Source organism: Hevea brasiliensis, chromosome 16 (genome assembly GCF_030052815.1).
Source record: "Hevea brasiliensis isolate MT/VB/25A 57/8 chromosome 16, ASM3005281v1, whole genome shotgun sequence".
NCBI lineage: Eukaryota > Viridiplantae > Streptophyta > Magnoliopsida > Malpighiales > Euphorbiaceae > Hevea > Hevea brasiliensis.
The window spans coordinates 70,363,842-70,378,771 of NC_079508.1; the positions used below are offsets into that span (position 1 = coordinate 70,363,842).

The 14,930-nt window shown below is 33.7% G+C and overlaps 2 protein-coding genes across 5 annotated transcripts; one reads left to right on the plus strand and one right to left on the minus strand.

Annotated features, from left to right (window-relative positions):
- Nucleotides 1–85: 85 nt before the first annotated feature.
- On the minus strand, nucleotides 86–6,187 carry LOC110656296 (hydroxyproline O-galactosyltransferase HPGT1-like). Its single transcript, XM_058138506.1, has 11 exons — nucleotides 5,863–6,187; nucleotides 5,687–5,750; nucleotides 5,542–5,591; nucleotides 5,259–5,448; nucleotides 4,823–4,914; nucleotides 4,664–4,736; nucleotides 4,087–4,210; nucleotides 3,279–3,366; nucleotides 3,118–3,168; nucleotides 334–405; nucleotides 86–260 (listed from the first exon to the last, which is right to left on the minus strand). The coding sequence occupies exons 1-11, from the start codon at nucleotides 5,988–5,990 to the stop codon at nucleotides 86–88; spliced, it is 1,107 nt and encodes a 368-aa protein (XP_057994489.1). The 5' UTR covers nucleotides 5,991–6,187.
- A 4,108-nt stretch (nucleotides 6,188–10,295) lies between these two features.
- LOC110656297 (50S ribosomal protein L18, chloroplastic) lies at nucleotides 10,296–14,551 on the plus strand. Of its 4 annotated transcripts, XR_009145001.1 has the most exons (5): nucleotides 10,296–10,585; nucleotides 11,308–11,469; nucleotides 11,869–12,028; nucleotides 12,742–12,936; nucleotides 13,039–13,382. XR_009145001.1 is itself a non-coding variant. In XM_021812973.2 (4 exons), the coding sequence occupies exons 1-3, from the start codon at nucleotides 10,328–10,330 to the stop codon at nucleotides 12,016–12,018; spliced, it is 570 nt and encodes a 189-aa protein (XP_021668665.2). In that variant the 5' UTR covers nucleotides 10,296–10,327; the 3' UTR covers nucleotides 12,019–12,028; nucleotides 14,101–14,551. The 4 variants fall into 4 exon arrangements, 3 of the variants coding, with proteins under 3 accessions (XP_021668665.2, XP_021668667.2, XP_021668664.2); XM_021812973.2 differs by lacking the exons at nucleotides 12,742–12,936; nucleotides 13,039–13,382 and adding an exon at nucleotides 14,101–14,551; XM_021812975.2 differs by lacking the exon at nucleotides 12,742–12,936 and having other exon boundaries at nucleotides 13,039–13,973.
- The last annotated feature ends 379 nt before the right edge of the window (nucleotides 14,552–14,930 follow it).

Consider the following 14,930-nt stretch of genomic DNA (forward strand, 5'->3'; position numbering starts at 1 on the left):
GCATTATAGCTCACATGATACTCTTTCTTGCTTACCACAATCTTTTCCCTCATGAATTTCATCATTTGCAAGTCATTGGTGGTTGCTAGAGAGAGAGAGTGTGTGCGTGTGTGTGTGTGTGATAGAGAGAGAGAGAGAGAGAGAAAACCGTTGACCATGAGGAGCAGCAAAATTTCCCTTCATCAATGTGCTTTGCATCAAGTCCAACGAACCATGATCCAGTACTGACATCATCATGTGCATATGTTCTAAGAATAGACCTGTAAAATGTACAGTGGTCAGATCACTGAAGCCAATGTACTGTCTATGAGCCAATAAAAGGAAAAGAACTACCTGTTAATTGCAATAAACTCCGCCAAGGCTTGTGAAATGGCATAGATTTCACCTGAGGCATGTCGGAAGTATCTGCACAGCAAAGATTTTAAAAATATAGATTTTAAGATATATGTCAATTATTTCATGATTCAAACTTAAGTACTTAACATTATTGTTTACAAGTGATGGTCTCTAAAGGCGTTCCACCTTTTTTTTTTTTGGATAATAAAATGCACACACACATTAGGGAAGCAATACAGCCCGTTAGAAAACCATGGCTACCATTTTGTTTAGCACAATGCAGCAATCAATTGGTCTTTCACGTGTATGAACAATTGACCAATGTGGAAGTACAACATAACAGGACGCCTTGTTTGCTTATGCAGTCAGTCACACGAGACACTGCTCACCAATATCACTAATCCACATCTTTCATCTGGGACAATCCCTCTACTTAGTGTGGGAACCACCATGAGAGTTATGAAAGCTATGAAAAATAAAAGTTTAAAGATATGCTATAGCAAAAAAAAAAAAGAAAAAAAAGGATTGAAAGTGTTTGTCTTTTTCTTGAAATCATAAGAAATTGGCAGATGCAGCAATTCAACTCAACTCAACTCAACTCAACTTTTATCCCAAAAATTTGGAGTCGGCTATATGTATTCGCTTTGTCCACTCTAAACGATTTTGGGTTAAATCCTTAGAAATGTATAATGCTTCTAGGTCATGTTGTACTACTTTCCTCCGAGTCAATTTAGGTCTACTCCTTTTTTTCTTTTTATCCTCTAACCTAATGTGCTCTACTTGTCTAACTGGAGCCTCCGTATGTCTACGCTTCACATGACCAAACCACCTCAATCTCCCTTCTCTCAACTTATCTTCAATTGGCACCACTCCTACCTTTTCTCTAATACTCTCATTACGGACTTTATCTAGTCTAGTATGGCCACTCATCCACCTTAACATTCTCATTTCTGCAACTCTTATCTTAGACGCATACGACTCTTTCAATGCCTAACACTCACTACCATATAATATAGCCAGTCGTATGGCAGTACGGTAAAATTTTCCTTTCAACTTATTGGGAATCTTACGATCACATAAAACTCCCGTGGCACGTCTCCACTTCAACCATCCGGTTTTAATCCTATGACTAACATCCTCCTCACATCCCCCATCTACTTAAAGGACTGAGCCTAGATATTTAAAGTGATTACTTTGGGACAGTACCACTCCATTCAAACTAACTCATTCCCTATCACTAGTTTGACATTTACTGAACTTGTAATGCATGTATTCTGTCTTTGTTTTACTTAACTTAAAACCCTTTGACTTTAGAGTACTTCTTCAAAGCTCTAGCTTTCTATTGACTCCTTCTCGTGTCTCATCTATCAGAAAAATATCATCCGCAAACATCATGCACCAAGGAATACTCTCTTGTATATGTTTCGTCAATTCATCTAAAACTAATGTAAAAAGGTAAGAGCTTATGGCTGATCCTTGGTGTAATCCAATTGAGATCAGAAAATCTCGTGTCCTCTCCTACTGCGCGCACAATAGTAGTTGCTACTTCATACATATCTTTCAACACTTGTATGTACCTAATAGATACCCTCTTTTGTTCTAATACATTCCATAAGACATCTCTTGGAACACTATCATAAGCCTTCTTCAAATCAATAAAAACCATGTGTAAATCTTTCTTCACATCTCTATATTTCTCCATCAAGCTTCTAATGAGAAAGATCGCTTCTAATGAGAAAGATCGCTTCCATAGTTGAACGACCGGGCATGAAACCAAATTGATTGAGAGAGATAGAAGTATCATGACGTAGTCGATGCTCCACAACTCTTTCCCACAACTTCATAGTATGGCTCATAAGTTTAATTCCCCTATAGTTTGAGCAACTCTGTATGTTTCCCTTATTTTTAAAAATTGGTACTAAAATACTCCTCCTCCATTCATCAGCCATTTTCTTTGAGTTTAGAATCTTATTAAATAATTTAGTTAACCATGCCACTCCCATATCTCCCAAACACTTCCACACTTCAATTGGTATTTTATAGGGTCCACAGGCTTTACCCACTTTCATTCTCTTAAGTGCTTCCTTTACTTCTAAAGATCTAATCCTTCTAATATAATTCACATTCTTTTCTATTGTTCTATAATCTATATTCACGCTATTACCATTTTGACTATTATTAAAGAGATTATTAAAATAATTTCTCCATCTTTCTTTAATGTCCTCATCTTTCACCAACACTTTTCCTTCTTTATCCTTAATGCACCTAACTTGATTGAGATCTTGACATTTTCTTTCTCTCCTCCTTGCTAATCTATAAATATCTTTCTCCCCTTCTTTAATTCCAAGTTTCTCATATAACTTTTCAAAGGCCTGTGCTCTTGCTTGACTAACTGCCTTTTTTGCCTCTTTCTTTGCTATCTTGTACTGTTCATATGCCTCATTATTATCAAATTTAGGTAATTTCTTATACCATTTCCTTTTTCTCTTCACTGCCTTTTGTACTTCCTCATTCCACCACCATCTCTCTTTTGAGGGTGGTCCATGTCCTTTAGACTCTCCAAGTACTTTTCTAGCTACTTCTTTAATCTTTGATGCTATCTGTATCCACATATCATTGGCCTCCATATCTAGCTTCCATACTTCGGACTCGAGAAGCTCATTTTTGAACTAAATTGGCAAATGCAGCAACCTCTCAAATTGGTAAGCTTGAACATGCCACATTTAAGGGGATTATAAAGTCATAAAAATCCTTTCATTCAAATAAGTCTATATTACTTACGATTTTCCATCACCGAATTTCCACCAGTCTGGCTCATACCACTTGTGGTTCCTACAAAATGAAAATCCCAAAGGAATGATAATAAACTGTTCTTGAATACTATTGATCCTCCACTAAGAAAAAGAGGTCATCATTAGATAAAACATTTTGATCAAACTTACGGCTCAGAGAAAACTTCGCCTAATTTCATACACCCAATATAAACACGGGGCTTATCCAAATGAGAGGAAAGTGTGGCTCCTAGGGCATCTGTACAACAACAGATAACAAGCCATAATAATCAATGAAAATTCCTAATTAAGACTATAGATTTGTAGCACTCAAGTTTCCCAAATAGCCATGGTAGATGTATGAGTAGTATTTTCTCATCTTTTAGGACTCTGATTCTTTTTTTTTTTTTTTTATAAGCAGTTTGAGGCCTAGTAATTTAATTGTTATATTAACAATTCAAAAATTACTAAATAGGAGTTCTGATGTAGCACAGGAAAACCAAAGGAAAACTAATTCCAAGAGAAATAAATTCTCAACATTATTAATACTCAATTGAATAACGTCATAACGAAGGATGCTCATTGCTCAATTTGTAGAGAGCTAGACCTATTTATAGTGTTTTTGTAATCCTATTAACATTAGGATTAGGAACCCTAAACCCAATTCTATTTAGGAATCACAAAACAAACCGTAATTAAACTTCCAAAATAAAATAAAATATTTCCTAAAATAATAATAATACTAATAGATTTCCTACATAATAGAAATACTAAACTTCCTAATTTTACAATTAAAATTAAATCAACATAATTCCTAAATAGAATTTGAATCTTCTTCTACTGCTTCAAGTTGCAGATATGTCCTTTTCAACACATACAAGGTCCATTTTCCACATTAAAATAATGAAGATTGGATATAATTAACATAGGGAGCTCACTATTTGTTCACTAACTAAATGAGTTAATATGGACTACATACCAATATTAACAAAAACATCATCATTGACCTTAACATAAAATTCAGCATTCCAATTCCCTACAGCATTTATAAAGAATAATTTTGTCTTTTTTGGAGCCTCCTCAATTGCCTCCACTTGTCCATCCTGTTGAGGCAAAAGAAGGAATGTAAATTACTTACTAATATTTGTTCCTTCAAACTACCAAATCTCTGAACATGCTAACTACTAAACACTCATATTTGCAAAAAATAAAAAAAGGAACATGCAAATGAATGTTGAATCAGGGGTCTTTAACATGAATATGAGAAATTAGAACTTTTGAAGCAGAATTGGAGTTAGCTTATTTCTCATTAAATTAAAATTTAAGAATGCATTGGTCAAATAACCAGTTAACTGGTTCACAAAGACTTTCAAATGCTTAAGCTAGAAAGCTAATGATTGTTTCTTTTCAAGTTCAACTCTCTTAGAAAAGCCCAAAATTTTCATTTCTGGATGGCAACAATAATAAAAATTTTGATTTTAAAAAAATAGGATCCATTAAGAGCTTAAACCAAGCTAAATATTCTTCAATTCAATTAAATTGACAAATGAACATACAAGAACAATGAAGTCATTAGTCCTCCTATTTTCGTTGTCAATCTCCCTGTCCAAACTGTCTCCACTATTTGCACTGCGAAATATATGAATGTAAATGAACAAAACACAGAAAAATAAACACTTATATCATATAAAAAATAAATCATCAAAAACAGAAACCTTCTGCCTATGACAAATCGCACAACAATGGCCTTTTCGTCCTCCAGTTTTTTAAGAGCTGCACCTGCACACACTCTTAACTTAAAAGTTAACTACTATTTGAAGAAACAACTTAGTTAATATAGTGAGAATTATGATTAACAAAGAAATGATGAAAGATACAAGTGAGCATTATGTTAATATAATCACTGCATTCACTTTTCTTCTCTTTTTGAGGCAAAATAATCTTTGTGACTGTCACCAACTAGTTTTGCACTACAGCTTAGCTAATTTAGTTTGAGTTGAGTAGTTCCAGTCCAGTCAAGTACTCCACTCTACATTTATCAATATACAATTGAACTCTAAGAGTAATGGTGTGTCATTTAATAATATTACTTAATTAGAAGCATTACACATTTATTAGACATTTATTAGGATTTAATTCCAAAATCGTTTAGAGTGGAGAAAGCGAATCCATATAGCCAATATTTTTTGGATAAAGGCTTCGTTGAGATGTCCCAATAACAGCTAAAAGCTTCTTCTTAGAATGATTATCCTCCTTCTTAACCGAGTGCTTTAAAACAAAAACTGCTTGCCTGGCTGCGGCTAGATCCATCTCAACCGCTGCTAACTTCTTCTGTTGCTCCCTGGAGAATAAATGAACTTCCATTACAAGTCCAACATTTAAATTCATTAAATTTGAACAAGAAATATCAAACAAGAAAAAGCAAAATTTTTACCTGCAGGATATAATTTTTAGAGTGTCGTCGGCTGATATGGAAGATTTAACCTGAAATAAATTTAGAGAGAGATAGAGATTGCCTCGTTATCAAAGCCGAGTGTAAACTATAAGTTCACCTTATCGATCAGAATCATAACAGCTACCTGACTATTTCTCCTCTCAAACTCTTCAACTAAATGCAATCTATTCTCTGCGTCTTGCCACAGACTACCAAAACCAACACATTCCATTCAACACACTCAATTGCATCGAAATTCCATGACTGAAGCACTCAAAACTCTAATTATTATAACGTTAATGGATAAAACGAGTGTCTTACCGGCCGGCGACATAAATCGTGGCCATGGTTGCAAACATGGCCAGCAAAAGAGCCGAGACTCGAGACGTGAAAGCCGAACCGCCGCTGCCACCACCAGCTAGCCGGTTACCGGATCCCCGGCTACGCATTGCTTCTTTGATTTGTTGTTAGATTCAAACAGTTGTGTGCAATTTTTGATTATCGGATCTGAAATGGATTAAAGATTTTGAATCTGAGGACAAGAAATAAAATTGAATAGCGCAGGAAGATGAGTGGGACGTAGTAATCGAAGAATAAAATTGAAGTTGTTCTTGGCTTTCAGTTTCACTTACGGGGATAAACGGAAACAGTGTTTACATTTTTCTAATAATTAAGTGATAGATTGACTGGTTGACTCATTTAATTTAATTAATTAATTCAAAAAAATTATTAATTTTTATATTTAAAATAAAAGAATTTAATTTTTTTAATTTAAAAAATATTTTGAAAAAAATAAATATAATTATATGAAGATTTAATTAAATTTCTTTCATAAATTATTTATTTTAAAAGAATTAATATATAACTATGATAAAAGAATTAATCAAACTTTTATAAATATCTAAAATGCTAGGAGTACGAAAGTAGATTCACCCTCAATATAATCTTATTGACAGAATCTCGAAAGCCAAAAATCAGACTATTATTTATTATTTTATTTTATATTTGTTAATTAAAAAATAAATAAATTTTATTATTTTATTAATTAATGACATATTTTTTTGATTTTAACTGAATAAATAATAAAATTTTAAAGATATAATTGCATGCACACAAGGATCTTTAATTTATTTGTTTTCCTTTCTTTAAATAAATTAAAAGTAAATCCTACAAGGAAAATGATTATATATACTAAATCCTATAAAAAAAATGATTATATACATGATTTATGTATATTGTATTGGCCTATCCAAGGATTCTACTATACTATTCTCATTCATCCAATAAAACTTATATTCACTCATTATGGACTAGGTTTGTGGGAAGTGCTTGGAGAAGGGATCCTGTGGCTATGTCTTCTTAGCCATACCGACCAACACTATTTTGCCACCATTTGCTGTGAAGTTTGCCTTGATAATAGATTATTTCTCTCTGCGAAAGAATTTAGGACTTTGCTTAGGCTTTTTAGTTCTGAATGAGTTATTTGATGTTATGGAGACCGTTTGAGTCATGAGAATTGTATGACAATTTATAACTTACTAATAGAGTATGCTCTTGATAGTAGTCTTGCAGACTTGATTAACAAATATAGAGGAAAAATACCTAAATGTGATGTGAAGTGATACACTCGAATGATTCTTAAAGGGTTATCATACATACACAATAATGGATATATTCATTGTGATATTAAGCCTGTCAATATCTTTTTTTTTCCCTTTTGATCAATAAGATTTAAGTCAGCTCAAGATTGCGGATTTTGGCTTGGCAAAGGAGCCTGATGAAGACGGCTCAAGGAAATTCTTTTACCAATATACTTTCAGTGGAACTCCCTTATACATATCTTTTGAATATGTAAAGCTTACTGAGATATCACTAGCTTTGGATATTTAGTCTCTGGGTTGCATTGTTATTAAGGTGATCACAGGAAAGCCACCGTGGCAGGAATTGGATGTAGAACATATATTAGTTCGTATGACTTTTGAGAGTAGCTCACCTGAGATACCATAAAGCATGTCAAAGAAAGGGAAAGATTTATTAAGAATGTGTTTCATGAGACCCCATTGCGAGAGGTGGATAGCTGATATATTATTGAATCACCTTTTATTGTTGATGAAGAGTTTACTTCACCATTTGATAAGAAAGAACTCTCACCACCAAGCCTTAGTGATGATGTTGTTGAGTCCATATGCAAGCTAATGCTATCTGATGCACCTAGGCAAGGTCTATTTTCTTCTGCAGATAGGCCACTGAGTTTGGGTTCTACATGTAGGCAGCTAAACTTTGGTCGTATAGAAAGGGTTCGCAAGGAAAAGAAAAAGAGTTTGTTTAGCAATGATGGACCAAGAACTAAGGAAAATTGATTGATTTTCGATTGTGTGGCTGAATATCAATTTTGTGGCACTAAAAAATTGATGCGATTCTATTATAATGGACCAAATAGAGTTACAGTCCTGCCACAATGAAAGAAACATCAAATATGCATTTTATATTTCAACAAACGCACAATTTTAGATAGTGAAATTCTTTGTAATTTTAACTCTGATTGCTGACAAAAGAATTATATTAATACCAAATCATAAATCTTTTGCTATCTTCCGATTAAAGTGATGATCTTTTATATTCTAATGGCAATAGAGAAGAGGAAAGAATAAATATTGGTAATACAATATTTTTTACATACTAAAGCATGTGTGCCTGATACATTCATCCCCAAACATAAGCCTCTTGAGCAATTGATACTCAAGAGCTTATGGTGTTGATAGTGCATTGCGTTCATCATTTATGATTATTGAATTCATGAAAGTGTTAAGATAGCCTTCATCACTAGATAGGTTGTAATGTTTGTGGTGAAATGGTGATTGAGAAAATTACATGTACATTAAATGTGTGCAATTGAATCATTCTGAGCTTATACAAAAATTTTAATATCTCTCTATGGTGCTTGGTGATCAATGTACTTAATCGAGATACAACTAACAGATGGCCTTGGACCAAATGAGAACACACCCAATTACCTTTTTTTTCTCCTTTCAAAAAAAAAATCTAAAATTATTAATATTTTATTTTTAATTTGGATTATGACTCAAGCAAAGGGAAGTGGGATGAATTTCAAACCAAGATATTAAAATTTAAATTGCATGTCTCTTGTACTGTAAAATAGATGATCAACCATCAGAACTTGATAACAATTTGGAGTTAATATAGAGTCTAAATGAAATAGAAAGCTTTTTTATCCCGAACATATTACTAGAGGTTGTTTACCTTAACTTTTATATATCTCTTATAAAAAAATTAGTGCTTATTAATTGATTTAAATTTATAAATATTTAAAATTGTGGATAGTTACGTGTTTATATAAAATATTTATAAGTAACTGATAAAAAAATTGATATATTTGCTAAAATACAATAAACATATATTTGTTTGTGGTTCACAAACAAACTCAAACATTAATTATAAACATGAATGAGAAAAATAATAAGTTATTATGCAAAACACATTTACAACAATATTAATATCTATGTATCTCCAAAGATTTAAAGTCCAAACATTTTTATTAATTAATAATTATATTTAAATATTTTAATTTTGAATTATATATTTGATATGAACTGTTAAGCACCAAAAGTAACTATAAGATTGCTTCACATGAGGATAGGTCGCCTAGATAGAACTCACCCTTGAAAACCGATTTGTAAGGGAAGAGTGCTAAGATTTTTAACCTCTTATCAAGGTTGTTTCTTAACAAAAGAAACTTCACATTTAGAGAATCGATAAATTATTGGGTGCACTCCGTGCATATGTGCCTTATCTCATAATCATGTGGGACCTACTTTTCATATTATAAGGATAACTCACTTTTCTTTTATGTGATAGTGAAAATACTATTTTTTAGTACTCCCAGTATATTTAATAATTAGCCCTGGAGAACCAACGTCTTTATTAGTCATGACTAGTTTTAAGTAATGAGGTATTTTACCATATGATAATTTAAAATTTAAATATAATTCCCTAGATATCTATATATTTATAATGTAAACATATATCTTCTTAAATTAAAGTCCTTATCTTAATTATAATCTATTTGTTTATCTTAATTAATAAGGTTGGAATGTAAATTTTGAGAACTTATATTTTATAAAATTTATATAAATATGGATTAAATGACTCATGGTGAGGTTTCATAAAAAAATTATGATTATTATTTATGTTCGATTTTTATTATATTAAATGATTTTTAAAAGCAAAGCAAACTCTAAATTATTATTTATTATTAGTAATAAAATATTATAATTTTATGATAAAAAAATCAACTGTTTAATAATACTACTTTTAAAATAAAAAAAATTGAGACGACTTTTAAAATTTTTAATTAATCATAAATTTAACCTAAAGGCAAAAATTTCTGAATCAAAAGCTTGGCCTTAAATGGAAGGAAGAGTTTTTTTTTTTTTAAAAGTAAATTATTATTTAGGTCCTACATTTAAATAAAATTAATAAAATTATTTAATTTTTATATTTTAATAAATATTATAAAAATTAAATAATTAAATTAAAAAATTATATCAAAATAACGATAGAGATTAAATAGATATATGAAAAAAAAATATAAAGTGGTTAAATATGTATTTTTTTAAATACATGATTAAATAATTATTTTTATTAAAATATAAAATTAAATGGTAATTTTTCTAAAAAAATGAAAAGGAATAGCATTTTTGTAAAAGAGGAAGAAATTAGGGGCAAAACGGAAAATAAGGTAAATAAGTTTCTTTCGGGATGGATTATGGATAAGCTAACGGTGGCCTTAGCACTTAGTAGTTGTGGGGAGGGAGGGAGTGGGGGAAACCAAAAGAAAGGAAGATTGAGAATGGCAAGCTCAGCTTCGCTGTGGAGCTCTTTCCTAGGGTGTGGCCAATACCTTTCGGCATCAGTGGCAACCAGGCCAAATCCAACTCCAGCTCCAAGTTTTGTGAAGATCGAAGCCAATGTCAGAACTAGACGTGAAGACAGGATTGCTCGCCATGTCCGCATCAGAAAGAAGGTGCTGTATTCATTTCTCTTTCCTTTTAAGAGGCTCGCTTGGATGTAGTAATTTTAAATTATTTCTGAAAATGAGTAATTTTATCATCGGGTTTACTTCATATTGTCTCTGATGCTGTGTGTTTATGCATTCCATTGCCTGGATTGTCCTTTTCATATCTGTGGTTCAGTGAATTGTAGATTGATTTGAGTCATAAAGTTTTAATTTTGATTGCCTGAACTCTTGGGGTTGCGGTGGGTTGCACGTAATTTGCAAGGAATGAACCCTGAGCTGGAGGAGGGGAGGGGATTTCAGGGTTCTGGGTTCAGGCATTACATTATCAGTAGAAGAATTTCCTTACTGTGTGAATTGCGCTTGGATTATTTTCCCTTTTGGATTAAATAAGTGCATCTAACTGTAATGCAGTCCTTCCTCTTGCTGCTAAAGTAACATCTTCAAGCCATCTCATCCGCATTCAAGTTTAGCTCTGACCTACCCTCGCCATCTTAAAATCAAAAGTTGGGCACTTGGCTTTCTGCTTGTACCATAAAACCTGTTGAATTGGGTATCTTCAACCCTGTTCCCAACCCTGATGACAATAGGAGCGCAAAATACTATCAAGATCCTAGGGTTCATCCAGTCCTTTTGTGATTGGTAGTGTGTGTGTGTGTGTTTGTAAGTTGCTGGTCTTGACTTTACGTGATGGAGAATGTACCTCTTTTTCCAAACTCTTTTTCTCTTAGGTTGAAGGAACTCCAGAGAGGCCAAGGTTGTGCGTATTCCGATCCAACAAGCATCTTTATGTCCAGGTGATTGATGACTCAAAGATGCACACGCTGGCTTCAGCTTCAACAATGCAGAAACCTGTCTCTGAGGAGTTTGACTTTAGTTCTGGTCCTACCATTGTAAGTTTGTAAATATAAGTTAACAATCACCTTAGAAAATTTTGTTGCTAGCTGAGACTACCTAATCCATGATTGCAACAATATAGTTAATGATTATGTTAACCAAATAATAGAGAGTTTAAGCACAGCCACTCAGGATCCATGGTTGAGCTCAGATTGAGCTCAATTGAAGCTTGAGATGGTTGGCTCAAGCTTTGTGTATTACACAATTTAGGGTGCTCAAACTTGGTCAAATGGGCTAGAATGGTTAGAAATTCTTATCATTTTGGCACATTTCACCATATTTTATTGGTGTTGCTCACCGAATCTATGGTTTTTCCTCTTTCTCTGAATAAATTTCATGTCATTCAGTATGATGTTTGAAAATATTGTGCTCTTATTGCAAACATTATTCACCAGGAAGTAGCTAAGAAGGTGGGTGAAGTCATAGCAAAGTCCTGTTTAGAGAAAGGGATAACTAAAGTGGCCTTTGATCGGGGTGGATACCTATATCATGGTCGTATACAAGCTCTTGCTGATGCAGCTCGGGAGCATGGTCTTCAATTTTAAGATTTAATTGGTTAGTTACTTTTGAGCTCACATTTCCTTTTGAGCTAACTTTGTGCCGGAAGGCATTAATGCGTGGCTGAGACTATTTGTAGCAGTGTGAAAATCACAAAATGGAAAGGCTTTTTGTTCTCTCTGTGAATTCCTTCTGTTTGAATTTGATAAATATTCAAAATGGACTTTTTAAATTTGCACCACAAATCTTCTATCTCCCAAGGTTGAGGCTGGAATGCATAAGCCTTAGTTGCTTTGCATGACAGCTTAGTACGTATGGAACTTGATTTCATTGGAAGAAAAGGTTGTTGGTGGGTAGGGTGGGGTAAGTGATAAAAATTAGCACAATCAAACATAAGATTGGCATGGAAGCAAATCATTCTATGAAATGATCTTGAAAGGAGAAGAAAGAGAGAGGGTTGATCCATATTTCATCAAAATAATTGAATTACTGTATTAGATAGGGGAAAAGTATGCCTTGTAGTTTCCCCTTCAACTAAGAACACATAGAGTTGAGTTGGAATTCAGGTGGCAATTTTTTTTTTTTTTAGCAAAATTGTCCTCCTTGCACAATTGATTGAGAGATCTATTTTTTCTTGTTGATTTCCATGTGGGAGGAAGATTTGGATTGAACTCGATTATGCAAAGAAAGAAACATGCAAATGCATACATACATAAATTATATATATATATGTCAATTTGGCCAATAATACATGAATTCCCAAAATCCAGTTTGTCCGTTCAAGCTGTACATGCCTTCTGTCGAAATTAGCCATAAGCATTGACTCGCGCACCTGGTGTAATCCCTTGCAAAGGAATAGGCGTCAAAATGATATTGCTGTACATTTTCCCATTCCATGTCACAGTAAAATAATGTGGTTCCTCCTACATTGACTGAAAAATCCCAGCCAAATTCACCTCCATCTGGTATGTTCTGCTGGCCAAGATCGTCATCTTTGGATTGGCAGTGTATTGTCAAGTTTTTCCCATTGCCTAATCTATTCATTACACTTGCGTGCACCTTGTCAGAAAGAACCAGGTTGAACAAGCTGAATAGCAGGACAAACACCAGAGGATACCCAATTCTTCGTGGGGTTTGCATGTTGCTGGGAATCACCACTGGCTTGAACAATTCTGCTTTGGCGATGAGGAAAGTGGTTGGCAAGTAGGGCGATTGTTATTGCTTTATGTGTTTAAGGCAAGCTTGTTACTGCCTTGCTTGCACAAACAAGGCAATAATTTAAGTATTATTACAGACAAAAATGTCGATCTTATCAAGCAAAATTACAATTTATGCTGTTGGAAAAAGCAAGGGACTGTATATGGCTCCTTGCCTAAGTACATCTTAATTGTTGAGCAGCAAGGTTCTGACATTGGGATTGTTGGAATTGTTGAATTCTTTCAGATAAATAAGGACAACTCAAATGCTATTAGGAGAGCTGCAAAAAACTATAATCCTTGGCGGCAAGGTTAGGATTACAAGAAACAAAAATTAAGATGTATTTGTGGCTTATTCAGGTAACTCTTTGTTGTTGAAATGTCCAAAGCTTTTGAGTTCCTCTTTTTGGAATGTCGTTGTTGTCCCTTTTTCCCCACTTGAGTGATGGAGGATCTAACGGTCTAAAGTCTAACTACAGCATCCCATACCCTTGTTATGTCAGCTACAGCAAGAGAAGCAATGTCCCTTCCAGATTTGTGCATAAATGAAAAGCATTCATTCAGATAACCGAAAGGAGATTAACTTTCTCTCTAGGGTTTCTCGTTTCTTCTGAGACAAAGGTCTTTTTTTTTTCTGCCTATTTTAGAGGTCATCCTCTGCCCATTCAGGTGGGGAATGGCCCTCCATGCCCTGCCTGGAAGTGGATGTCTTTCCCTTCCTTCGGGTGGAGTTGTACATAGGTTTTGGGTTGAATTGCTTGTACGTTCGTTGTTCATGGATAAGGATTCTTATAACCTGCGATAGTCTTTTGATGCTACTTAGCAGTGTTTTGCTTGAATCTTTTGAAACTGGTCTTCTGTTGTCTTCTCTTGGTGTTGATGTCCAGAGCTATGTTCGATTTGATGCTGATAACTGCAAAAACCTTGCTTTAGCTTGCAGAAGGGTGCAAATCTGTTTTAGGCTGTGAGGATGGTCATCTCCGGTTTGGCCGCCTGACCCTTGAAAGCTCAGAGGCTATAGGAGCTTTGGCCATTGACTTTTCCATTGATCATCAAAGATGGTGGTTTTTCTGCCTTTTGAGGGGCCTTCTTTGTTTCCATGGAAGGATATTTTCTGGAGGAAGAACCTTCAATGGCTTTAGGCCTTTGGTGGCGATTTTTCCATATGCGGCGGTGCTGCTTAGCATAGTCCCTTCCTTCTAGTAGCTCTAGGATTTGTATTTGTGGGCCTTGGGCCAAACTTATAATGTAGAGTTACTTTTGGGCCCCCTTTTTTTATTAATTTTTTGATCTCTGGGTTGCTCTTCCAAATCCATGATTGTATTTACCCTTTGCAATGTTATGAATATCTATTTTCTATTATAAAAAAAGGGCTTTCAATTCATATTGGGCAGGATCGTTACCACTGAAACGAAACTGGAATCGGACCTGGGGTTGGTCATGGGTCAGGGGTTCACAAGGAACAGAGATGGGCAAGCACAACAGGTTAGTTGAAACAAGGAGACAGAGTCTTGAAGTATACAAACGTTACGTCCATCAAATTTTTCTCCGGTAACTGAACTATTAATAAATTAACTAAATAAAATTAACTATTAAAAATAAAATAATTTTATTAATAAATAAGTGTCAATTAATTTAATTATAAGAAATTAAAAATATGAAAAAATAAAGAAAGGAAAAGGAAAATGAAAGAATAATTTTTTTTTACATATTAACAAAATAATAATTTTTTTACCCGAAAAACAAGTTAAACAGATTTATTT